At 42.9% G+C, this 25,338-nt stretch overlaps 1 protein-coding gene across 2 annotated transcripts in view; it reads right to left on the bottom strand.

The window, feature by feature from the left end:
- Positions 1-16,269, bottom strand: part of vps53 (VPS53 subunit of GARP complex) — a 29,484-nt gene extending 13,215 nt beyond the window's left edge. The window contains exons 1-13 of one of the 2 annotated variants that reach the window (XM_071900642.2): positions 16,152-16,269; positions 15,552-15,632; positions 14,478-14,527; positions 14,313-14,379; positions 8,031-8,117; positions 7,240-7,355; positions 6,458-6,577; positions 3,968-4,046; positions 3,679-3,822; positions 2,968-3,110; positions 2,389-2,530; positions 1,260-1,358; positions 439-533 (exon numbers count right to left, since the gene is read on the bottom strand). In XM_071900642.2, coding sequence (XP_071756743.1) covers positions 439-533; positions 1,260-1,358; positions 2,389-2,530; positions 2,968-3,110; positions 3,679-3,822; positions 3,968-4,046; positions 6,458-6,577; positions 7,240-7,355; positions 8,031-8,117; positions 14,313-14,379; positions 14,478-14,527; positions 15,552-15,632; positions 16,152-16,238 — 1,310 coding nt within the window. In that variant the 5' untranslated portion in view covers positions 16,239-16,269. The remainder of the gene's footprint in view (positions 1-438; positions 534-1,259; positions 1,359-2,388; positions 2,531-2,967; positions 3,111-3,678; positions 3,823-3,967; positions 4,047-6,457; positions 6,578-7,239; positions 7,356-8,030; positions 8,118-14,312; positions 14,380-14,477; positions 14,528-15,551; positions 15,633-16,151) is intronic. The other variant, XM_071900643.2, reaches the window with a different exon arrangement.
- Positions 16,270-25,338: the final 9,069 nt, after the last annotated feature.

Below are 25,338 nucleotides of genomic sequence, written 5' to 3'. Positions count from 1 at the left end.
AACAAAAATTACAGAAAAAGAAAGGGACTGGAGAGGGGGTAAGAAAAAAAAAAAAAGAGTAAAGAGGTGGGAGCGAAAAAAGGAGAGATCTGCTGTGGCAGCACTTTTTTGATCTCTTTCTCAGCGTCTGTGGTCATGCAGCTAATGGGAAACATTTCTGCCACAGTGGAGAGAGAGAGAGAGAGAGAGAGAGTGAGAGAGAGAGAGTGAGAGAGAGAGAGGGAGAGGCATGTACAGGACCGAGATGGAAAGACAGCGGAGGCAGCGAAGGAGAATGGGGGGTGATGGGGATCTGCTTGGTGAAGGGGCAATGGAAAAAGCATGCATGTGCCAGCTTTACACACACACAACCTGCGCCTGATTCTGGGTCTGTATACCACTACCCAATCCGGTCTGTGTGTATGTGCACGTCCCCTTGTATGAGTGTGCGTTGCTCACTTGTCCTGGGATTCTATGTAGACATATAGATGAGGTTCAAAACACTTGGACACAATGCCGTGGAAAGGGTTGTCCGGAGCTTTGGGCTTCCTGGGCTGAGAGAGTGGAGGAAAAAGGGGAATTAGTGAAGTAACGGGTGTTAGCTGTAACGCAACTGAGTTCCAATTAGTGGGTCAAGGGTTTGTCTCTTATGCAGTGAGCAAAGGTTAACAGCAAAACACAGAAGACAGAAAAGGTCATATGGTACATCCAACATTAGGAGACATCTAGATGATGCAAATTCGATACCAAGTGCCACGTGTAACATGTTGGAAACTGAAGCAACTGTCGGAAATTGAATTTTGCCCTTTCCACACAATATGTTTCATAACATATAATGAAAAAAAAAGAATTTCATCTCAACAATATTTGTGTCCAGTAACCCAAAACTGATTATCTTATTCTCGGTTGTTCAAGAAATAGATTGGATCAGTACTTGGTCAGTTCTCAGCCAATACTCAAAGTTTAGTTAAGTCATGTGCCTACGTCCTTCAGCCAAGAGAGATGTGTCACGATCCTCATATTCTGACTCATGCCACACAGATGCATACTATAGCTCTGAATTGAGGCGGTGCAGGGGAGAATGTTTAAATTGCTCTCTCGGCAGGCCAGTTACATTCTCTTCAATTGAAGCACTTGCCTTTAATTTCGAGAAATTGAAAATTCTATAGGCCTAAGGGGAAAGATAGCCGCATGCCATGTGAGGGGAAGCAATATCTGAGTGCCACCTTTTTTGCTCCAGAGGTCAAAAGGTCAGATGGGGTCAAACAAGGTCAACTTACCCTGTCCAGATCCTCTTCCTTCTCTGCGCCCACATCCTCGCCTGGCTCATCCTCCAGGAAGGGGTTGGTGGAGTCGAGAGGGCTCTCTGGCTTCTTCTGCTGTACAACACCACACACAGATACAACTTTACCAATTGAGCAGAAGAAAACAATACTAGAGCATGGCAGAGGCAGCTAAGGTTAGGGGTTCGACTGCCACTAGGGTGAGCCAGGCCAACACAATAATCTTGACTCATGGAACCATAAATTGATCAACATGTCTGCTAAATGACTTGGCAGTATTTATGAAAGTATATAACAGACTGAACTCAAAAGAAACGTCCTTGTTTTATCACTTTCTTCCTCTGTAGACCATTTCTTGGGAGGCTTTGATGGACCTGTACTTCCAATTATAGCATTCCACTCACCCAAATCCCTGATTGAATTATGGAACCTAAGATTCAGCGGTGTAAACTGAAAGGAAGACAAGAGTGCCTCTGTGTAGCTTAGATATTATTAATACTGAACAAGTTTGGCCTGATTATCCCCCAGCAAAACTCGTCGTAATCTGGCCTGTCCTGGTTCACATACACATACACACAACATGACTGGTGACACCAACAGTACTGTGTGCGTGCGTGCGTGCGTGCGTGTGTGTGTACCTGCCATGTCAAACCATAAAACAAGCTATGAATCAGCAGTTTCATGTAAGCGCTATTGTGTTACAAACTCTAGCGAGTAACATCAAAGAAATATTTGCCTTACTATGGGGAACAAACCGCTTTGATGACACTTCATTTGGATTGAAAAGAACTAGAATTGAAAGCATTTCATCAAGTGATAACATCTGATTGCAGAACAGTGCTACACACATCTGTAAAACGTATACTAACAAATTTGTTGGGAAAAAATACTGTGTACTTGGATCACCTTTGATTGTGCAAGTAGGGTGTGAGGCTTGTCAGTGAGGGGGGGGCAATGGAATTACAATATCTGATCCAATTTTCCATCATTAAACTTCAATTCTGTTTGGACATTTTTAGCTTGAAAAATGTGAAGCAATTTTGAGTATGTGAACCTTGATGCCTCATTAAGGAGTCAATATACATGTATTGTTATGTATGTGTGTTTGTGTATGTGCTTTTCTCACTCCAGGTCCATCGGTCAAGGTGCACCCTGTGAAGCGCTTGGCCAGCAGACCCTCGAAGTTTGTGGTCCTCTGAATGGCAAACAGAAGCAGCTTCACCTCAATCTCCTTAGCCCGTGTTCGCATCACTTTGGCTAGCTCCACCCTTAGGGACACACACGTACACACACATGCAGATTATTTGTATCTACAATTTCTACTCGAAATGCCTCCATATATCCTTGTTAATACACTGGTCATAGTTTAATATCTGTCCTCCTACCAAAAGAAGTCTTGCCTGTGAATAAAAACCACTAACGCAGGCTTTCCTACTATGACAGATTTTTTGTCCAGTGTGCTTTTATTTACAGCTGTAGTAGCAACACAAACACAGATCCCTCTCCTCTCGTCTCTCACCAAGGGGAGGGAAGGAAACTGAGAGGTGTGGACACTAGGTCACTGCTCATGCAGGCCAACTGAACTGAAAGTTGCAACAGATTACTAAACACTCTCATGCCATGGACGCCATGCCAGTGTGGTTCACTTCCAAATTCAGAAAATTTCCACAACCCATTTCTGCCTGTTGCATGTGTGTGTGTGTACCTGGTGATGTGGCAGAACTCCACAGCAATGCGCTCCGTCATGCACCACTCTTCGGGAAACATGCGTCCGTATTTCTCCTCATAGTCTACCAGCTGCCGCTTGATCCAGGCATAGCGGCGGTCGATCTTATCCAGCCATGCAACCTGAACAACAGGGCAGGGTAATGGGAAGTGAAGCTTAGAGCTCACACGAGATACAGCAGAGCACAACAGAGATACAATGCTTATCAATCATCAACAATCATCGCTGATGGTGTAGTGATTGGCAGCTTGTATCACCAGCCTTATCAAGGCCAAGAGCAGACTGCAACATCCTAAGCCCTTGTAGCTCATAATGGCCTTTCAGTAACAACAGCCACTACAGAGTGTGCTAGCTGTGGATTTATTTTTGTCCCATTTCCTAAAAGGGCTTTGCTCCATGGCTCTATCCTCAAAGGCTGTGAAGGTATATTGGTTGTATTCAATACATTGAAATACAAACAGCTACAACTTGCTCAACATTTTTGAATACAAAGGATATAACAAATTTGGTTTTTGCATGCTAAACTCAACCTTTGTGTCTTGGTACCCAGTCACTGTCAAGAGTGGTGTCCATAGTCCACTGTATGTATTTCCAAAAAAGGAACTCCAGCTACATTAATTAATTTTCTTCATTACAGATCTAGACAATGAACTCAAAATTGCAGACATTTCTCTTCTAATCCCTACTCACATCCTGGTTTTCCTGGAAGAGCACCAGGTACTCTGACAGGTGCTGCCTGATGAACTTTTTGATGATCTCCTGTTTGATGCGTGGGTCCAGCACATTGGCCACCAGACAGGCATCTCTCAGCACGTTGCTGGGACCACCCGGTCTCTGAGGGAACAGGTTGTGGCAAACAACAGGATCAATATATTATAGAGGGGGGTGTAGGAAATCTTTCATTCTAAATTAATGGAATTTGTTTGTCCAAAAAACCTGAGCAAACCTGACAAAACAGATTCCTGTGTGACATATTTACCTTGGAGCCCTGAGAGGGGAAGGCCTCCTCGAAATCTGCCAGGATCTGAGTCCCCAACTCGCTCTGCGCCGCCTTCACTCTGGACGGGAGACAAAGAATGGGGCTTTCATGTGGCAGCAACAAATATTTGTAAGATTGCCCCTTCAACTTTTTGGCTCACTGGCCAATGTGGCTAATGATTGATGAATAATTTTTCTTTAAATATGGTCAAAGGCTTTCAGAGAAAGTAACTGCATGCATTTCATCATATTTATTAATGATGATGAGATTACAGATGTCACAATGCATTTTATTTGTTTCAATGTATTACCTGTACTCCACTCATACTGTACTCCCATTTTAGACTGAGCCTCTTCCTCTCACCCATTCCTCACTGTCACTGAGAACTTCAGGCACTTATGTCTTCTTCCTCTTCTTAAATGCTATCGTTCAAGTTTCCTGTAGCCTTGCTGCGCCACAATCTAGCTTGTTTTCTTTATGCAAATATTAGTTATAATATTTCTATCTAGCTTCGCCATCACTTCATTTAACTCAATGAAAGTTTGCAAGTTGCTTGCTGGCAAGACAGGACCAGTGACACTGCAGTGTCATAGCACCCACCAATTACAGCCTCAGTACTGTAGAAACTATGGAAAACTCCAAAGATATTTTTCATGCAGAAGCTAGATCAGACAATCTCACCTCCCACACTGACTGGTAGAATTGACAGTTACCCGCCACTGCCAATTTTTACCCACATTTGGTCGGTGTTAATTTTAATCCCTGTTCATATCAGTGAAGGAGTACATGAGTTTGTATGTTATATATGTTTGTCTGTATGTACACACGTCTGTTTTTATGAATGTGAATACACTGGCTCCTGGAGAGTAAAGGCAGCACAAAGACAAGTGACAGAGAATCCTTTATATGAGGTCTACTTTAGACTATCTGTCTGCCCAGTCCCAGGAGAGCCTGTGTGGGCTGAAGGCGACCAGGACAGGGTTAACTCAGGCCTGCGCCTGAAGCGATGAAAATGCTCCAGAATAAACAGCAGAGGGTGGAGAGATAGCATTGAAGATGGATGCCAACTGCCTGGCAGTGTCCATTGCCAGTATTTGTTCTTCTCCCTCTAATGAGGTTCTTCTTATCCTTCGTCCTCTCTTTATGTCTGTTGGTACCTCAGTTCGTCTGACATATTGTCTGTCTGTCTGTCTGCCTGTCTGTCTGTGCATCTGTCTCTATCTGCCTCTGCTATCTTTGGTATTCTGCTGGCTGATGTGTCAGCCTTCCCATGTTTCTCACTGAGTAGCCTTGATACTTTCTATTAACTGCTTATGTCCAGCTGTCTGCCCTGCCTTCATATCTTTCCCTTCCCATCCTCCCTAAGTCTCTCCTATCATCTGTTTCTCCAGCGGAGTCACTTCTTCCATGCAGCTGTTGTTTGGTATGAACACTGTCTGCCACACCTCAGTCAAAACAGAACAGAACTGTATCCTCACTTGTGTTAGGGGGTCAGCACCGCTTTGAACCTGAACAAGTTGGCCAATGTGTCCTCAATTGATTCCGGTGTTATTGGGAAAATATGAGTAGAAAGGGAAATTGAATCAGTTAAAGCTGTGGGAAAGCCCAGTGCAACAATGCACTTTGTTCTGTGTGTGTGTGTGTGTGTGTGTGTGTGTGTGTGTGTGTGTATGTGTGTGTGTGTGTGTGTGGGTGTGTGTGTGCGGGTAAACAACGGTTACAGGATTTGTATGAGACTCTCTAATGCAAACAGAAATGTTCTTAACCTTCACTTAGGACACATTAGCATATTTATTGGTGATCACAATGTGTTGTGGTAGATAGATGGACAGAGTTGCAAGCACAAGCAAACTGTAATACATACTTACACTCTAAGAAAGAAAGCACAGACATGGAGACACACAAACACACCCTAAGAAAAGTAGAGTCCTAAGCTGTCTCAATGGAAAAATGCAGGCATAATAGGACCCTATTCTGTGTGTTTCCTTCCCGTGTTGTGTGTGTGTGTGTGTGTGTGTGTGTGTGTGTGTGTGTGTGTATAAACAGGATGTAATGCGCAAAATACCTCCTCCATCCTTGCCTGCCCTATAATAAGCCTAGGAGTACACCAATAAATACTGTAACCACTTTTCAGCAGTTCAGTTGACAGGTTGTAGAATATTTCCTCTGTGTAGAGGAGTGATCCAGCTCTTAACTGGCCACTGGAAAGGAGCTGTTGTTACATTACCGCTGCCCACCAAACAGCCCAAGTGACCTTGAGCAAGGCACCAAACCCCTAACTGCTCCCATGCAGCTTACCCTGCACTCTATGTATGAGGTACATCTGGAAAGAAAATACCTTATGTAAAAGGCCTAATGAAGCCCTGCTCTACATTTGTCCCATTGAGCTTATTTGCATGACTGGAGCAACGGCTGTGTTGTGTAAGCACAGGCGTACAAGTTCAAGATTTTCAGCGCGCTGGTGGGTGTGTGCGTGTGTGTGTTAGTTACCTCTCAGAAAGCTGTCTGATCTGGGGTATGCCCATGTACTTGTGGAAATGTTCAAGCACGTTGACCACTCCCTGCAGCAGGTTGGCCACCTCGCCATACTGCCTCTTTCTGGTCATGGCTCTGAAACACACATTGGAATTGTTTAAATTATTTCCATATCCACTATTAAAAAGGAGCTCAGAGACAGTCAAGTGGTAAAATCCCCCACTTCTGTTACCACAGAGCTTTCTCTCCTGTCTCTCCCTACTCTGTCTCCCTCAGCTTACCACTGTCTAAATAAACTTCACAAATTACACTAAAGGTGAGTGGACTAAAAAATAAACATACACAAGGATATAGATAGCACAGATTTAAATGATTTAGCAGCTTCAGTTTTTTTTTTCATCCCTTTGCGGATGAACATGGTTATGGTGAATGAGCGCATACTGTTCGGAGGAATTCTTTGCTGGTTTTACTTTTAAATCAGAATGCTGCATCAATAAAGCAGCTTTTACCCCCAGGCAGCATATTTTGTCGACATTATAACTGTCTGTAATGCAATAAAACTATCATCCAACTGCTGATTTGTGGGTTACATTACGGTTTGATGTAGGACCTGCCTTGCATTGGCAGCAGCTAATGCTCTGCCTGTATCCTAGAATCATAGATGAATAAAACACTTGTGTTTATCTCTGAGCTATAGGGGGTTTTGCATACATTTAAAATACTTTCTTCTGTTTTGTTGAAAGTCAGTTTTGGGCTTAAAGCAACAGTCTTTTTGTGCGATATGCAAGTATACCCACTCTAAGGAGTCCACGCCCCCTGCCAGCATGTGCAGGTGGTTGAGCGTGGTGATGGATGTAGTGAGGTGGCGCTTGGCGTGGTCCAGCTGCTTTATGTCCCTCGTAATCTCCTTGACCTGTCCAAGAAGAGGAACAAGACAGGCAGGTTGGGTGAATGAGAAGGCGGAGATGAAGGGAGATGAGAGAATGTGTGGAGAAAGTGAGCGGAGAAAGATGGAGAAAGAAGGAGAAAGGGGCATGGAGGAGCAGAGGGGATAGAAATACAGCGATGGGGAGGGACAGATAGAAGGGACAAGAGAGGTGAACAAACAAGAGTTAAATGGATAGATGGATGGATGGGTGGATGGATGGATGGGTGGAGCAACACAGAGAAAGATACAGAGCAAGATGAAAAGTGAGAGGAGGAAAAAGACACAAAGACACACCCTTTGGTTTGAGAAATAATTGTTTAAACATGCCTCTTGAGGGAGGGGACTGCTTGCTACTGTTCCCTTCATTCTCTTTACCCACCCAACCCACTGGCCTTCCTGTGAACCCCCCCCCCGACACACACACACACACGCACACGGCTGCTGAGAACAAACACACATGTGGAAGGTACATTACCTCTACTTAAAATAACATTCTCTCCACTGTCCTCTATAGCAACAAAAGGGTAATGTGGATTGTGTCTGCCTTGCGCTGGGTCAAATCCCCGGTATGCTTCAAACTTGCTAGCTTTGAATGCGTGTGTGTGTGTGTGTGTGTGTGTGTGTGTGTGTACATACACAAGTGTGAGTGTGCATGCATACCATTTGTTCAGACTTCTCGGCCTTGTCCTTGATGTCTTTGATTTTGCCGAAGAGCTGCTGGATGGCTATCTGGGCCTCCTCCAATGCCTGTCCAAAACAAACAGAGCAATTAGGACAGATAAAGTGAATAAATAAAGTGAGAGAATATGGAAACCACTGAGAAGTTGTGCGTGGTGATCTGTGTTTTTGAAATAGGCAACACTACGTGTCAGAGGTCTGAGCAGGCCTAAAAAAATTTGGGCCTGACCAAAAAAGGCCCAGGAGTGTTAAGACCCAAGCCCAGCTCAGCCCAGCCCAGCCCAAATCAGTACAGAAATATTGTAGGACTAGCTTGAGAATAACAGCACAAAGAGCAGCACTGATATGCAGGTCATGAGCTCATGTTCTACCATTTAATTCAGACAACTGTTTGACTCCATGCTATTATCTAATTACTGTTGTTGGAACACCCTGATGTGCAATTGTCATTGTTCACTGCATATGCTTTGATGTGCCTTCCCTCCTGAGAAATCTACTCAAGTACAGTAACTAGACTAGCTGTAGTTACTTTATACCTCTCCACTTTATCTATGAATGCAGAAAGGCAACAAGAGAGAAAGAGAGGAAAGGAAGAGGCGGAGGAGAAATGGAAAACCAAACAGAATGCTACTCTCACATTCTGTTCAGAGTGAGTTTTCATCGTTGGCATGGGTCCATGTAAAAAATTATCCTGCAGATGCCCATGCCCAACTCCAGAATAGGAGCCATGTCAAATTAAAACTAATTGGCTGCCTAATTGACAAGCTAGCTAGATATCTGATATCGGTAGGTCTTAAGTAGACACATGGGCCATAAGGTTAAGCTCTACATAAAGGCTGTCACTATAATGGATAAAGGAGATCATTAGCAGTTTTAACAGCCTATAAAGCCAGGCCAGATTAAATAACATTAGACAGTTTAATTATCAGATAGTTGAAGTGCTATTCTAATATTTCCCTATCATCTGACATGGCAGCTGTTCTTTGATGGTCCCGAACAGAGGTTTTGCTCTGCCATCTGATGCCAAGGTAATTGGCTTCACTTGGCCCAATGCTGTGGCGGCAGTGCAGACACAAGTTTGGCTCTCCTCAGACTCACACACACACACACACACACACACACACACACACACACACACACACAAGGAATGCTAACAGCCGGTACCAGCTGCGCAAGGAATTTACCACTTTTACAAGCACCTCTGAGACACACAAGTACACCGGGAGAGCAAACACACAGAAAAAAACGTGTGCACGTGCATACACGCTCACACAAACATTAATTCAGCTTGCATTGACAGCAGAGGATTCCTTTTCCTTCCTAAAAGGCGCCAAAGAGCTATGCACGGTGAAAGTGTCGAGCAGTCACAGTCAAGGTCAAGGGAAGACCACATGACCGGGTCATAGGTTCACAGCAGAAACACATTTGGCCTGTTGTGCCCTCCTAAATGATTTCCATGCTGCACATTCTTAAGCTAAGCTAAAAGCTAATTTTCATAGCAGTCAATTTCAGATTCTGGACAGCAGGGTCTTTCCTGAGGGACAGACAGGGAGGACAGAGCTAATTAAGTAGCTATTCAGCAACTCTTTGGGTAAAGGTGAAATTGGTGAAAAGTCTTAACAGAACAGTCGACTCTTGCATCTTCCTTCCCTTTTTTTTCTTCATGCAATCACTTGGTTGTTGGGTGATTGGATAAATGAATTGGATAACTGAAGGCAGGTTACATGAGCACTCTTTGATGTGAGAGTCGTTAGGAGGAAGGGAGTGCCACTGAATCTTTAAAGAGGTGCCCTGGAGGCGATCTGAGGCACACACACACACTGCATGCAGCAGAGCCTGGACCCTCCAAGGTTGCAATTGTCGCTCACACAGGCTCAGCTGAGTCAGTCTGGCTTTCTTCCTAGTGCTCATTTCCTGCATTTAGCCTTGAGGAGAGCAGAGAGAGACCACTGCCCAGCAGGCGCCTCCATGCCTGAGATGCTATCTGTTCTCACGCGAACACACACACACACACACACACACACACACACATAAGTGTCGCCCCAACAGAAATAGGACACGTTCCACAGCACATATAGACTCTATTAGGGAGGTTTGGAAAGAGGAGTGGGGAGCGTCTTTTGAAAGACAGAGTGGGCATGGGATGCCCTCATAACTGTACACTTAACCCCTCCTTCTCTCTACAGCGCTCACAGACCGTGGTGCAGCTCTCTAAAGTCCAGGGCTTATTTAATGGTATGTTAAGGACTTTTAGCTTTAGGCCCAAACATAATAAATCAGATCAAACTATCAAGATTATTTTAAAACTTGGAAGCTTGCCCTGGTACGTTGTTGCATTTAAACATCAATAGAATATGTCACCATGTGTTTTTCTAAAGGCAGACAGTTTCTTAGAGAGAAAGGTGTTCTACTAGACAGAAAAAATAACTTCCAAGTAAATGGTGGGTACTGCATCACTTCTTGTGTCCAAAACATAGACAAGCCTGACAAAGTAGTATCCAAAGTAGCAGCACTGTCTTACAAAGTATGTAAAAAAATAAAAAACATGCTACTTGCCAATTCCCTCCTACTGCATTCAAACTATACTGAAGCCCAAATGCTTGTGTCACATTTTTGTTTTCCTTGATTGGCTAATTTTTGCCTTCATATTAAATCCTGGAAAACAACCCAACATCTTGGCACAGTAAGTGTTTGCTGATTACAACAATTTCAGCTTCACTACACTGAAAAAGCCTAATGATCAACTGGTACTACACATAATTCACACACAGTCTGACAGAATCTGCAGAAATTGACCCAGATTTTTTTAAGAAAGCAGAAAAAGTTATAAACAGTGATTGAAAAACAAAAGAGGATTAGAAGGAAACTGCGAGAGAGAAAGAGACAGAACAACAGAGACCCACAGACAGAGCACTGAGAAGATGAAAGCACTGAAACTAAAACAAGCTGTGAACAACCCTTCCTGAGTTAACATTAAATATTTACACTAGATCGTTTCTTTAAGAAGACCCCCACCTCTCCACATGGACACACACACACACACACACACACACACACACACACACACACACACACACACACACACACACACACACACACACACACACTTATGTCCCTCTCAAAACCAAAACCAAGTGGACATCCATCTGTGCACCAAAAAGGATATACACATCTACAAAAACACACATAAATGAACGCTGGTCATGGGAGGAGTAAGCACAGTCTCAGTATTTGGGTGCATATGTGTGAGTGTGAGAATGTGTGCATGTGTGTGTGTGTGTCTGGGCACAGCAGCTCACTATGGCAATAAGCTTAACAGCAATCAAATTAACGGGAATGTGAATGGCTGGCAGTAATTGATAACAAATGTTTGGTCTCGTTAATGAGTTTCTCCAACCCAGGCTTCTATACACGGAATCTAGAATCCAACCAAAAGGCCTTTACCTCTTTCATTTTCCTAAAAAAAAAAAAAAGAAAGTTGATAGATTGTTTGCTGCCCTACATTATGCTAAAATAAAGTCTTCCCTGGCACCATGATATTGAGCTCAGCTGACTGAAGAGCGGGCTGTGGAGCAGGTGTGTACCATGTCTGACGTGGTTATCCACGTAGCCATGGCAACGGGCCGGCCAGAACAGAATACACTGGCAGCTGCTTGGTAGGAAACACAGTCAGCTGGCAGACCACAACCAGATACAGATATTTTTTTGTGTGTGTGCGTGTGTGTGTGTGTTTGTATGTGTGCATCTGCCAACACACTCAGAATGGCCGGGAGACTCCCCAAATCAGCCTTCCTCTCCCAAGCAGGAAGAAATTAAATCTATGATGTTTTTGACCAAATAAAATAATGAGTGTTAGAAGTATTAGTTTGAACATAGTACATTGTACATAGTTTGCCCAAAAACTAGCACCGTCAGAAAGCCTGGTTAATGATAAAGGTTATTATAGGGTCACCAATTTGGCTTGTGGGTTGTGTGTGTGGGCATGCATGTGTATGCATATTTGCCTCAATGGGTTGCAATATGCATGTCAGTGTTTCCCCTATATTCATGCAAAAAATGTATGTACTCATGGCAACGTAAGGCGCTTTGGATAAATTCATCTAGCAAATGTTATGTCATGTCATGTTATATTGATCATCTCAGCTTATTGCTCACCCAACACAAATATAAGGGATTTACAGTGCAATCTTTAATGACAACAGGTAGTGAAACTGGTACTGGGTATGGGACCTGGAGCAAACCCGGGTCCTACAACAGAGCTTTAACCCCACTACCAGCTGCTACTTAGAGAAACACTGCATGTTCAACTAATACATCACAGATACAAAACACAACAGCATGTTACCAGTAACACTACCCCCCCGACACACACCAAATATCAGCTGCATTAGCCCCCTGCGGTCTGGCCACTGAGCCAGCCACATCTCCACCCACCCAGCCCTGCAGTATATTACTGACTGGCTGGCTGACTCTCTACAGAACAAACACCAGAGAAATCATTCCCCAGACCTCCTCCACTCTCTCTCTCCTCCTATCATTCCCTCTGCATCCCTTTCCATAAACTTTACCATCTTGAGTTTCAACCCGTGGATTGCATTTAGCTCAGAGAGTGAGCTGAGTCAGTAGAGAAATGTCTACAGTGCTGATCTAGTTTTGCTTTATTCTTTTGCTCTCTTTATCCTGTGTCTCAATCACCATCTTGAAATGAACACCTCTCCATCTTTCCGTCTGCAGAAAGGATTTTCCCTCTGGAAAAGTTGGAATGGCTTTGTGGTGTTGGAAACACAAACTGAAATTATTGTGTGTGACTGTGTAATGTTATTGGTCTGGAGGGGATTTAGAGCGTTTCCGCTACCAAACGGTAGCTAACTGGGAAAGACAGGACCACCAGACCAGACACTCCGACGACAACACACACCTAATCAACTCAACTGGTTAGAACATACGCAGCGCTCCCATCAGGTGTCATGTTCCCTTTAAACCACCATTCCCTGACAGAGCGAGGACCTGGATTAAATCAGGACGGGCTTTTCTTCTCTGACGCGCTCCCACAAAAAATGCCAAGACTCAAAAGCCTGGGTTTAAAAGGAATCTTAGTATTTACGTACGGGAATCTATTTCCCAGCCGTGTTTTCCGTAAAAAGGGGCAGTTTGAGCAGTGGGGATGAATCTGAGTCATCTTGTCCTTTTCCATGGCAGCTGTGTGGAGAGAGGAAAGAGCAGGCGAGGGGGAGGAACAGATTTTTCTAGGTCGGGAGCAACCAATGGCACTATTCTAACTTTAGGAGAAGGATGCTGCTTTGAACACTTAATAGGCCTGATGGTGTGTATGTATAGTGTGTGTGGGCGTCCATCTTGCCCTATGAGGGCATGTGAGCTCTAGATGCCGTGTATCTACCATTATGTGTGACGGAGCGAGAAAGAGCATGTGATAGCAAACACTCCATTTTCCATCTTAGACCACCACAATCATCATATCTGTGAGACGATGAGGGCAACCCCACTGTTCAGCATCCTTACTCTGACTGACTAGCTGGCTCTCCTTGTTCTTCAAAAGGCCCTCAGGCTGCCTCACAGCTACTGATGTCCCGAGAGAATCAGACCCGATCAAAGCGTATTTTGATTGATCGGCAACACGACGCCCGATCAAATCCCTATCCGTGTATTTATTTAATTTCTCTCCCTCCGCTCCATTTACGCCAACTGTCGTAATTGGCGCCAATTGCCGTTCTGAATATAGTAACAATGACAAAGACTATTAAAGATAAAAGAAATGCAGGCATGCTATAGGCTACATATTCTTCATGCTTGGTTTGGTTTTACTGATTTTAGATCAATCCGAGTGATGCTTGCAATACACAGCTGTTTAATTGTTTAAAAAAGTGAATGACAAAAATATTGGATCGGGACACGGTGTCGGAAGGTTCAATAGTAATTGACTCGGATGGGAGACCAAAAAAACACTTGATTGGGACATCCCTACTCACAGCCCAATGCCACCAAGGCTGCACCAATGTCAACATTAGTGTAGGCTCTCATGCCAACACCAGGATAAAATAAAGTGGCAGTATTAGAGAACTTCCTCAGTATTAAAATTTGACACCAGGAGCCATATATAACATAGCAGAAATCAAAGCAAAATTATTTACCACCTTTTTGCACACATAGAAAGATGTGACATTTCTCAAATAGACAGAAACTGATTGTAGGTGAATCATTTTTGTCATCTCTGCTTGTCTCTTCATGACCTGCAGCTCAACTCACCTGTCTGCCATCCTGGCCCACGTTGGTCTGGCCTCTCACCACCGTCCTGATGTTGTCATCTAGACGCCTGCCAGCATGACACAGAATGGCACTCGGTCACATTGTGGGTAAAAAAAAAAAACGCTGTCAAGCTTCTCTGGCAATAATCTGGTTACATCTACTCACCGAATCTTCAGCCGGATCTTGTTCACCACATCATCAATATTAGCCAAAGACTGAGGAGAAATACAAGGACAGGAAATCAAGAAAGCATGAGGCAAATGAAATACCTGACTTATCAAAACTTTGTCTTGCTTATAAAGTAGAAATATCACAATCATTTGATGTACATATTCAAAATGTTGTACTGTCTGTTGCCCCCGTGTGGGAGGCCTAGGAGGTTGGATTACTAAATTCTGGCCACTTTTGAGGTCACCAAGACAGATCCTTGCCCAACCACACACACACACGTCCTACTTTGCATAGGTATTATAGTTTATTATATTGTCTTGTGCTGTCTACCCTGATTTTGCATACACAATGTATGATTTAATACCATGCTTAGAAAACCCAAGTGGACTTTGCTTCGCAGCTTGAATATGGATAAATTACACAAATTAGTTCAATTATATCTACACCCCATGTGCAGGGCTGCCATAATCACTCACCTATTTGATTATCACACACATAAACCCTAATTAGGTGCAAATCCATGCACACTATGAAGCCCCTCTATAGCACTGTCACTGACAAGCACAACCTAAAGGGTTACACTGACCCCTCATGGAGATAAGAGTACATCAACATTTTCTTGCGATAAGCAGCAACGCCTCAGGTCAGTACACTCATTTCTCATCCATACAAAGACAAATAGCTGTTGCCTTGTAATCTATATTCAGCCTATGAAAAAACATTGAATTCTGAGTGATATTCACATTTGCAGTCCAGATTACAGTAGGAAAAGGAGAACATCCACCTATGGCAGTATTACTATCAGATACTGGGCTGATACTAAAACTAAAACAGATATCAGTGTTTTCCGCACACTAAACCTAATGTGGAATTAAAACCCCAATATGAGCACAACAAACTGTGAAATCTGAAAGCAGTGCAAGAAAACTGAAAACCAGTTATTGTGTGTCTATACCTGTCCTATCATGAAACATATTGGTGGTGTTAGGAGATGACGGTGACAGATGCATCAGGTGACAGGTGTGACCAAAGGCTTCAGGAGCATTTGAGTTGCTCAGTCGGTCTTACCTGCTCGGTGGGGAACAGCGTGTTGATGTATTCCACAGCATTGAAATCTGCTCTGTCCAGTGGGTCCTGGCTGGGGAAAACCTGGGACACAAACAAAACAACGCACATTTCATCGGTAAATTATGCCTGACTGCCATATACTGTCTTGATGTGATGAGCGGCAGTTTGTATGGCTTGAAAGCATGCAGACTGACGATGCCTTGCAATTATGTATGACCTGAGACAACCATTCCACACACAACTAACATTAGTACATATATGTTATGAGTCGAGTGCCATTAATTCCTAAGGGAACCTCAAATCATTCACGACCATCGACGAAGGGCAAACGGTAAAGACAGCTTCGCAAGCTAGTCATGAATTCAAACTGACGCTACTTCACAAGCTTGAAGCTGTCTGACAAGCTGGTTACATTTTTCTATAAGCTCAACACTGTCAATGTAATGGGTAATTCCGTAAACTTTATAGTGATCGTCGTCCAGCTGTGTCACATCCAGTAAGCATACAAGCTGATTTGGCTAGCTAACAGCTATCTGTCTAGCTGTGGTTAGCGATATCAGCAGCATGTCTCATAAACTGCAATGGAAAAAAAATAATTACCTGTTCAATGGCTAATTGCACCTCTGGGGTAAGGTGCAAAATAGCCTCCAAATCCTCAGCAAATTCCAATTCTTCCTCCTCCATCATTGTCAAAACAAAACCAAAGAGCTCTCGAACATACCACTTCCTGGTGAGGAGGCTTCTGGGATAGAGAACGACGTAGCCATAAGAGAAGCGATGCTTTCACGTGCAGTCGGAAATCGTATGCACAGGTTGGGCGCACATGAGTGACCCAATAAAAGTGGTAAATATGACTGAGAAAGTCGGGAATATCATATAGAATCTATAATAAATCAGTTGCCGAGATGTGACGGTTATTGGGTTAAGAGCATGGAGGCAGTGTCAACAACCGATGTAAAAATGATAGATATATATGTATTATTATATAATGTGATTGTTTGGTATTCTATGTAAATAATTAGCGTAGCATTGTTGTATGTTCATATTTTCTTATTTTACTCTTTGTTTAAGTTGTCACACGTTTGTTTTAACCAACCCTAATACATCAATTACAGGCCTGATGTGCATTTTCTCCTCTTCATTCTGCCTCTGCAGCAGAAAGTAGCTCTGTGCCACTTGATTTTTAAAATAAAACAGCTACCAAAAAACTATTTTTGTTACAGGGTCCATTTTCCATTTTTATTTCTGGCCAAAATAACTTTTATTTTTGACTGATAGAATGTGCAAAAAGTCATATTCACAACTTACAAACTAGGAAGTAACCTATGGGAGGTGCTGTGGGACTATGGGGTGCCAGGGCTGCTGCTGCTGCAAGCCATTTGGTCCCTATACACTTGGAGTGGGAACTGTGTTCACATTCTTGGCATGAAGTCAAGCTCAGTCAAGGTGGGCATGCGCCTTGTCCCCTCTCCTGTTTGTGGTGTTCTAACATATCAAGACGTAGCCAAGGTCAGGAGAGTGTCCAGTTAGACATTAGAGTGGCAGCTGTTTGGGGATAACAACGTCTTCAGACCATGATCTCCAGTGTGCAATCTGCAGCTGAGTGTGACACGGTCAGGATGAGGATCAACACTTCCGAGTGTGAGGCCATGGTCCTCTCCTGGAAAAAGGTGACCTGTCCCCTCCAGGTGTGGGGTGAATAAGTGACCCAAGTGGAGGAGTTCAGGTATCTCCAGGTCTTAGTCACGAGGGTAAAAAGGATTGTCAGATTGATTGGCGGTTATGTGCATTGGCTGCAGTAATGCAGGAGTTGTATCTCACCGTGGTGGGAGAGAGAGAGCTGAGCCACAAAGCGAAGCTTGTGATTTAGCGGTTGATCTTCGTTCTGACCCTCACCTATGGTCGCAAGCTCTGGGTAGTGACCGAAAGGATGAGATGGCAGATACACAAGCAGCTGGAATGTAGTTCCTTCGCAGGGTGGCTGGCTTCACTCTTTGTGATGGAGGGACTACATCTTCCAGCTGGCCTGGGAGTGCCTTGGGATCCCCAGGAGAAGGTGGAGGAAGGGCAAAGGACGTCAGGGCTGCTCTGCTCGCCCTGTGCCGCCTCTCACCTTAATCCTTCATGACCTTTGCCCTACCCCTGTATCATGATTCCCTTGACAGTGTGCCTACTCCTTTTTCCAATGACACATGTCTATATTAAAATTGTCTCTACCACATGTTCCACGTAAAGAAACTGGCCTCCTACAATGGCATTATGTTCATATTCCTGACACCCATAGCACCCAATTGCAGATGTCCATTTAAGGAGCAGCAGTGCCCCCTAATGTTAGAAAAGGGAACAACACACACACACACACACACACACACACACACTTTCATAAACCCTAAGCTTCTAAGCATTACACTGTTCTGTTTTATTCCGAACAAGAACAGAGTGAAACAGATAAAACCATAAGAGAGCTTGAAGTCCAGTATTTAAAAGACTACACAGGACAGAAGAGGGAAGAGGGAAGGAGAGAAGAGGAAAGGAAAGCAGTGAAGAGGAGAATAAGCAGGGGAGAGGAGATGAGAGAGGAGTAGAAGAAACAAAAGCCGTAGAGAAGACGGAGGAGGGGTTGGAAGGAGAGAGAGGAGAGAAGTAAGATGGGATGGGAGAGGAGAGAAGAGGAGAGGTGAGGAGGATTGAATGGAGAGAAGAGAGGGAAGAAGAGTATGGGAGAAAAGGAGAGGCGAGGAAAGGAGAGTAGAATTGAGGGCAGAAAAGAGAGAAGACAGGAGAGGCAGTATCAGGTTTTAGTGGATATTATTTATAGGGTTAGAAATCAATGGGGTGGAGAGAAAAATGAGAGGGAGAAAAAGAGATGAGGTGATCAGGTGTAGCAAGTCCTTATCGCACCTCTAGGATTTTACAGTTTTTGTGGTGGCTCGTTTTTAACATTGAAAGCAATTTGCAGTGTGTTCTGTGGGAAGATTAAAATGACAGAAATTATGAGTCATAGGACAAAGACAAGTGCTTTGTATTAAATTGTATTATATGCCATTTGCAAATAAGTGTTAAAATAATATTCTTTTTTTGAAAGATGCGGTGTTTGTTCAAAATGATATGGTCTTGCAATATGTATATATACTGTATATTTGCTTTTTTTTGGGGGGGGTGTTGAAGAGAGAACAGGAGTAAGGGGAAGGACAGTAGCAGGGAAATGGAGAGAGGAGAAAAAGGAGGATGAGAGAGGAGGAGATAAAAAGGAAGAATGGAGAGGTGATGGGAGACAGGCGAGGTGGAGGAAGCAATCAGAGAAGAGGAGCAGGAAGAGCGAAGAGGTGGAGGAGGAGGAAGGGGGGGCATTATGTTAGTGTGGGACAAAGCAGCTGTCAGCAGGCCGATAAGAATCTCTCCCACAGAGGAAACACAGCATATTGTACGACTCACTAGGGATCACAGCCAACACTGCAGACAAGCTGTGTGTGTGTGTGTGTGTGTGTGTGTGTGTGTGTGTGCGCTTGTGGGTTTTTTTGTGCCTGGGGCTCTTAATAGAGGTTGGGAAAGGTGAGAAAAAAACTGAACTGAAATCTAACAAAACTGTGTATGTGTACGTGCTTGTGTGTGTGTGTGTGTATGTTTAACAATATGATAATTGTGATATTTAAAAAAATGAGATGGTAATATCATGCAGTAATCTGACTATGATAATATCAATATGATAATATAATGGGCCTAGCGGTTGCTGCAAACGAAAAATCTTAAGCTTTCAGCGACTATTCTGATCAAAGTTCTTTCACATTCTCCCTGTCTCTATTCCACCTCTCCTGTCTCACACACCAACACACACACAGGCACCGCACAAGCTGAGCGGGACATCTCGCAACACCACATGTGCCTTTGTTTTTAGCCACAGCAGGTCTAAAAAAAGATGGCGTCATTGTCGACACCCCAATTTTGTAGGGAATGTGGAGCTACAGTGGTGGCCAAAGGACAGAACACAATCTCTTTAGTCATCTCCACCATCACCATCCAACATAGCAATGTAGAGAGTTGTAGAGTAATGTTAGCTAATGTTAGCTTCCGTTAAGTTCAACAAGTACAACGTTAGTAATGTAAGCTTGTTTTGTGAATACCCAGAGCTAGTCAGCCCACTGTAACGTTAGCCAGCTAACAGGGTTTGAATGATGCTTGCAAACGTTAGCATTCGTTGTTGTTGAATTATTAAGTACCCATGGGCCTGTCTCATGAAGCAGGATTTGTGGGTTAGCGTTTAACCTCAGGTTTTTCATGACGGTGGCTCCCTTTTAACCAGTGTAGGCTACATCACCATTAAAAGTGACACACACACATGCTGCGCCGGAGCAGGTTAAATTCAGGCTAGCGAGCCAAACATATGAACACGCTCATAGCCAGATTGGAGAAAGCAGGGTAGACAGAGTGAGATTACCACCGTTGTGATACCACTTAGCCATGACTGCCTTTATTTCTTGCCAACTGCCAAGATACCCTGACTGGGTTGAACTGTTGACACTGACAGCTGATTTTCATTCCTGATGGCGAGGCAGCATCCATGAAATGACGTCAGGTCAAACTAAAGCGAGGGGGTCAGGTCAGCTAAATGTGCCTGAGTCTCTGGAGAAGAAGAGAAAGGCAGATGTGGCTAGTGCATGTAAGGATGAAGCCATCACAAGATCTTTGGCTTACTTTAAGTCTCCCAAGAAGACAACACTTTGCTGAAAAGGAGATCCCAAACACGTACAAGTCAAGGCTGAGGTTGAAAATGTATTGGCTGTTCGCTGAACGCTTCGCTTTTACAACTGATCTCTGAACAAGTATGTTTACCTGAGGATCATCCTTGTGAGCACATGGGTCACTACTGACAATGCCTCCAATCAAGGGCGGATATTTCATTTCACTGTTGGGGGGGACAATAAACAGAAAAATTTCTCAAGAGCAATTCCTGAAGGGGACACCAAAGGTGCCGCCAAAAGTACTGTTGTATTAAATGTATATAGAGGTCCATTATGAAACATTTCCATAAGCACTTCATTCCTTTCTTATGAAGATTTTATCAAATTGCCTTTGATATTACTGGGGTCTTTCTACTTGGCGTTTCGGTGCACTGAAAAATGATCGGATGTCTGTTTTTCTTTTCTCTGCCATTTTAACTGACCTGGCTGGCTGACAAATAGACACACACACACACACACACACAGCATGCAGGTTATTTACAGTAGTAGGTGAGATGCAACACCCATTAACTGAACTAAAGCTAATATATGCCTAATTAGATTTAGTTTTCCCGAAAAAGCAGATCTCTAATGTTTTGCTGTCAATGTGTAAAAGTCCAGAACGCTATGAAGCCTGCCAGAAACTTACTTATATTTTAACATAATGTTTGTTGTAATTATGACTTTTTTTATTAATTAAGTCTTCATTTATTTCCAAAATTATGAACAAAATAACATAGTGGCAGCCATTTTACATGCAGTAAGAAAAAAATAATATACTTAGAACCTAATTACATAGGGCAAGTTAATCTTAAATATTATATTATAGAAATATTACTGTTACCATCTACAAAAGATAAAGTATTTTGGTATGAAATCCCGCATTTTAATTTAACCAAGTATCCTGTATCATAAATACATGTCTGGCATTTGTAACAAACCAAACCGCTTGAAAATCGGTCGAAAATTCAGTGAGTTATGACGATTTTAATTGTGGATAGACCTCCTGCCTCCATACACATACATGCATTAGGAGACGCGGCTCGTGCCAACACGCTGACGCACGAGATTCAACCGCGAGGTAACGGAACAAAATGTAGTCTGGTTACAACTGTGAATGTGTTTTATTCTGTTGAGTGGTAGAAGTAAAGAAAAATGTCTGACACATCCTTTGTTTTAAGTTAACCTCAGCTTCTTACTGGAGGTCTGCCACCACTGACACACTTCCAGAGATCCTCCACACACACTCGTACCGAGGGCTAATGTGTGTGTGTGGGGGTTCGGGGAGGCAGGTAGGCAGTGGACCAAACCACTGTGAGGCGTATGAGAGGGGGACTCAATCTTTCGAAACTTAAAAACGCATTGTTTTGCGTCTATAATTAGCACAAGTGCTTTCAATGCATATTATTATATTATTTAAAATTATATAGTTATGTTTACAATGATATATTGAGGGGGACAACTCTCTGTTAGTCCCAGGAAGGGGGGGTCCGGACCCCCCTGTCCCCCCCGTGATTTCCGCCCCTGCCTCCAATATGAAGGCAGCATTTAAAACCCTCTTCCCAACAACTTGGACCATAATAATCTAGGCATAATCTGAATCTTGTTTTATTGCATAATGTTATTTGACAAGTAATATAATGGTTATCCCACCATGCAACACACTTACTTGAACACACACACACACACACACACACACACACACACACACACACCATATTTCCTGCATACTCCAGTCGCCAAGCTTATTGCGATAGATTCTGAGTATTTTTCTAACTTAATATTCTGTGTATATATGCTATTTGTTGTATGCTTGCAGGTTTGTTGAACAGCATACTGCAGTTGCAGCCACTCTCATGGCAGACAGATGCTCAAGACACCTTGTACTGAAGGGGACATACATCTCCAGCTTTGAGGACACATCTAAGATACTGAGCCACCCAGAGCTTTCAGGATTCCCAGGCAGCAGAGACCTACTTCACAATCTCTATCCTAAGACCAATCTTCCAGTATCTTACTGAGTCTATCCTGACTGAAGAGGACTACAACCTGTTCCTAATATAAAGTGATGCAAACGAGCGAAAAGAGAGTCGTGTGCATTCATTTCAATCATCCTGTCCTAACCAAAGCCGTGCGTCAACAAATACACTCAATCGGTTGCTCTGTGTCTATTTGTACAAACTTTTGCAGCCTGTTTGCAATTGTTTTCACTGGTTGAAATCCCACATGCTCCTCTTGTGTTGCTGCTCCATTCCTAAACCAACATGGACAAGGAACATTTTATCACAGAAGTGCAGAGCGGGCGGATTCTGTATGACCGACAGCATCCATTCTACAAAGATGTCTTGAGAAAGGAAAATGAGTGGTTGCTGAAGTTTTGGGTATTTCTAGTAAACTCAATGAATTTGTCGACTTTACCAACTAGCTTGACAGCGAATAAGCTTCCTGATTGGCTCTCGCTTTGTACCCCAGTGACATTGGACGGATGAGGACAATTTGCTGCGTGTTTTCATGTTCCATTCACTCACTTGCCTCTCGTTAGGAATGAGTGACAGCAACCTAGTGAGCAACATGAAACATGGCATCCGCACAGGCTTGCAAGAGCGATACCAAGGTGCAGACATGGACACAGTGATGAACATGGCACATGCGTCTTGGACCCTCATTTCAAGTTGAGCTTGAAGAGGAGAACAGTGCTTCCAGCTCTCATGATCCAAAAGGCTTGCCTGGCATTTTCAAAATGATCACAGTTTGTAGACAGCAGGAGAGAGAGGAAGCAGCAAACAACGTTGAACAGACAGCAATCCAAGAAGTCTCTATAGGTACACATCCATGCCCAACGTCAGTACTGGTGAAGATCCACTGCTGTGGTGGAAAACTCGTGAGGCAGAGTTTCCAAGACTGGCAAAACTGGCACGCAAGGTCTTTTGCATTACAGCTACATCCGAAAGAGTTTTTAGCTCTTCAGGGAACACCGATCTGAACCTGCTTGTCTTCCTTCATAAGAACTTGCCATAGATGAGCCCCCCCCTCTCTCTCTCTCGCTCTCTCACACACACACACACACACATGCACACACACACACACACACACACTTACAAATGCATACACACACGCTCTCTCCCTCTCTCTCTCACACCAATCTGAACATGCTTGTCTTCCTTCATAAGAACTTGCCATAGATGAGCTCTCTCTCTCTCTCTCTCTCTCTCTCTCTCACACACACACACACACACTTACAAATGCATACACACACACTCTCTCCCTCTCTCTCTCCACCTCCCTCTCTCCCTCCCTAATTTTTTCATTATATATTAATTTACAGAGATACTGTATGTGATGTTCATTTTTTGTGAATTTATGTGAATCAGTTAGATTTTTTTTTTTCAGAATGAGAAATCAGAAATATTAAAAATGTGGTATGTTCCGTGCTATTGTAAAAAAAAAAAAAGATGATTTTTTGGAAAAAGTTTTGGCATAAAGTAAAATAAAAATTGTATTAGGAAACTGATGTTCTTTGTTCTATATTTGAACAAAAGTAGATGTGCTTGGATGTAGCCAAAGAACAAAAAACAAAGTTAAAGATTAATTTTGAGTGATTATTATTTGTATTATTTTTTAATGATTGCTGCTATAGATATTGTGATATTATCATCCTTATATATTTTGCCACGATAATTGAACAGTGAAAATAGTGTTGTGACAGCTCTAGTGTGCAGCATACATGCTAAACTAAGCTAAACTTAAGCCATGTAATTTAGAAAAGAACATCCAGACATTGGTAGCTATATCCTCTCTGTAACACCTAGCATGAACATATGGTTTTAACCCACACATTAGCAGTTAAAATTAACATGCGGATTTAAATGTCAAGGTTAAATTTAATATGGGGCTTTAAAGAGCACTGGGATCACCTTATTTTGCCAAGATTAATTGTCATGGTGGATTTAGTGCTATATTTGTCTTGAAGCTGAAGAAAAAAAAAGAATGAGAATCAGAACGATAGTTCATTTTAACTGTCAACATAATTGTGAATATCTGTACTCCTCACACAAAAATGGGACTGTTCGAACTCTTTTACTCTTTTTTAAGTATTTATTTATGTATTTATTTATTTATAGATTTACTGCATGGGATGCAGCAGGATGGCTCCCTCTTCATTAGTACAAATTATTGCATAAGGCAGCGGCCAGACAGAAACAGATTAAATGTATGAATTTTGTATATGGATCTGTCACTCTCCATTTTTTGTCTGACTTGAATACGAAACAGAGGCGTGGCGTTTTTGAAAAAAGGTGGATAGATAATTTGTAAACACAGAAATGTGGATCTTGACAATTGCCATTCCCGTATAGGGATGCACTTGCTAGCCAACTGAAATATCAGTATCAGGATTCATAATTTGAACATTGCGTTTACAGTAGACAACCAACCTAGAAGACCATTCGCTGCACTACTTCTGCCAGGCCATACTATTCTGTTTCTGTCTTTGTAATTTGGTAGGCTGGTGCTCATTTACATCTCTGGGAAGCTGTGTATGAGTGAAATTAGTTGCTATGGCCATGTTGAAAATTGAGAGGAAAGGCAAGCTCCACCTTCACCGACTCTGATAGGCCAGTGAACAGTTAATGGATAATTTAAGAGGAAATGAGAGGTAGGAACAACAATTTCACTGCTTTAACTCTCAACTATCAGTTAAAACCTATACAGGGATGTGCATGTTTGAATTTAACAGGGGATTTTTATTGTTTAACTGCCTTAGCAACAGTTACGTTTAACTGTTTGAATTTTAACTGCTTTTCCACAGAGAGCATTTTCTGGGGGAGGTTTAGCCTCTTAGCCACATGCTAACAACAGCATGCTAATAGAGCCAACAAGTAGTAAACACAGCCATCTGTTTAGCTGGGGGGAAGGTTAGCATGCTAACGTTGAATGCTACAGCTCATTGGCAGACAACATGAATCCCCCTATCCTGCATCTGTCCATCATTTGTACTACAGTGGTAACCATGGCAGATCCTGTACGTATCACACATTACTAAAACAACAGTCAATGCACCATGTTATTTT

This window comes from Centroberyx gerrardi, chromosome 6, assembly GCF_048128805.1.
Source record: "Centroberyx gerrardi isolate f3 chromosome 6, fCenGer3.hap1.cur.20231027, whole genome shotgun sequence".
Classification (NCBI taxonomy): Eukaryota; Metazoa; Chordata; class Actinopteri; order Beryciformes; family Berycidae; genus Centroberyx; species Centroberyx gerrardi.
The sequence above is the reverse complement of the archived record's forward strand: the minus strand, read 5'-3'. Positions and strand labels throughout refer to the sequence as shown.